The 1,803-nt window shown below is 52.5% G+C and overlaps 1 protein-coding gene across 1 annotated transcript; it reads right to left on the bottom strand.

The window, feature by feature from the left end:
* Window positions 1-208: 208 nt before the first annotated feature.
* On the bottom strand, window positions 209-1,438 carry LOC104401167 (serum amyloid A protein-like; the record flags this gene model as incomplete). The annotated part of the gene is made up of 3 exons (XM_010015928.1): window positions 1,336-1,438; window positions 887-1,025; window positions 209-366 (listed from the first exon to the last, which is right to left on the bottom strand). Coding segments are annotated over exons 1-3 (400 nt in total), but the record flags the coding sequence as incomplete, so codon positions are not given.
* Window positions 1,439-1,803: the final 365 nt, after the last annotated feature.

Raw genomic sequence — 1,803 nt, 5'->3', positions numbered from 1 at the left:
AGCAGCCGAAGGGCCAAGGGAGACCGCCTTGGCAGCGCCGGTAGCCGCCGTGATGCCCTGACACCGCCCCACAAAGTGTCATTTGCTCTGGTTCCCTCGAACCCAGCGCTGTGACCCCAGATCCCCACACCCCACAAGGTAATGCAGCAGCTAGGGGGGATGGTTTGCAAGAGCATCTCTTTATTTGGGTGCAGAGAAGAGGTGTAACGGGGAAGCAGAGACGGGCTCTGCTGGGGTGGCATTAGTATTTGCTGGGAAGGGTTGGGATCACCGCCGTTTCTACCCCACCGATTCGCCTCCTGGTCAGCTCGGGTGTCTTCTGCACCTCTGCCGCTCACACCACTCTGCCACGTTTCCCGGGCATCACTAGCAGGAAGAAAAAAGGCCACATGAACAAACCAGTACGTAACCACCCTTTGTGGTGATTTCCTCACTTGTGGTGATTTCCTCACTTGTGGTGATTTCCTCACTCGTGTAAAACTACCTTTCCGCAGTACTTCTCGAAGTGAGACGCACGCACATATTCCATCCTTGTCTGAGAACCACAGTGGCACCCGTAACTCTTTTCACAGAATTGTTTGGGTTGGAAGGCACCTTAAACATCACCTAGTTCCAACCCCCTGCCACGGGCAGGGACACAAAGCAGCAAGGAAAGAGTTCCTTATCACCAGGAATGCAGAGGTAAGGAGCCTTGGGAGGACAGTAAGAAAGGCTCACACTCATGTGGAGGAGAGACACGATTCTTATAGAGACAGGCTGCACAGACATTAACTGCTTCCCCTCCACTGTCCTTCTAGGTCAAAAACTGAGTACAAGTCAAAAAGGATGTCACTCTAACTGGAGTGCCTGGGTAACTTGTGTAAGTGAGACAAATATGCTCCATTACCTGAGCACTCTTGCTGCCCAGGCACCACCAGGTCCTCTTTTGGCAGCATCGTAATTCCCACGAGCATGGAAATACTTGTCAGCACCTTTGAAATTTGCCTCGCGCATGTCCTTGTATGCTCTGAACATATCCTTTGCCCCTGAGGAAAGCAGAGAAACAGCCATGATGTTGACTTTAAAGTAACATCCCAGAAATAGTTAAGTACCATTTCGGCCAGGTACTGAAAGGCCCAAGGAGGAGTAACACAGAGAAGCACTTCTCCACATTGGCCTTTGCACAGGGGTGTGCCCATGGAAAGGACCTGTGCCTTCTTCAGCAGCAGAAACAGCAGGCTCCCTAACGTGGAGCTGTGGACCTCCCAGCTCCGAGGACTGCATCCACTGACTGCCAGTAACCTGTGCTCGGGCAGGAGGTTCCTGAGAGAAGGGCCCATGGTAACAGCAGCTTACCTCCCAATGCATCCAAGACAAACCGTCCACCTCGTGCTAGTGGCGAGTCAGCACTTGCACAGAGAACGATGGAGAGCAGAATGAAGCAGACACAGAGCCTCATGGTTCCTGGCCCAAGCCTGACACAGAGTTATGAGACAATCAGACAGATGAAGAGTTCTGGAGCACGTTTGAGAGACTGCTGCCCCAGCACCCATCAGACCCATAGCTGTGCCCAGGCAGCTGCCCCAGTGCTGATGGCTAGCCCAGGAACCCACTCCCTCCAACCCCAAGGAGCTATGCCCTCTGTGCGACCACATGCTCAGTTCTGCAACAGAGGCAGATGGACACGAGGAACTTGGATTTTAGCATTCCCTGCTGCTCCTGTCATGAATACGGAGAAACCCCACATGCTACAACATTCCCAAATACCAGCTAACAAATTCAAAGAGCTCACAAATTAAGAATGTCACTCACCACTGCAGAAGG

The sequence above is a fragment of the Nestor notabilis genome, unplaced genomic scaffold (assembly GCF_000696875.1).
Source record: "Nestor notabilis isolate BGI_N333 unplaced genomic scaffold, ASM69687v1 scaffold3006, whole genome shotgun sequence".
NCBI classification, from domain to species: Eukaryota; Metazoa; Chordata; class Aves; order Psittaciformes; family Psittacidae; genus Nestor; species Nestor notabilis.
Note: the sequence above shows the minus strand (reverse complement) of the source record. Positions and strands in the feature narration are given on the sequence as shown.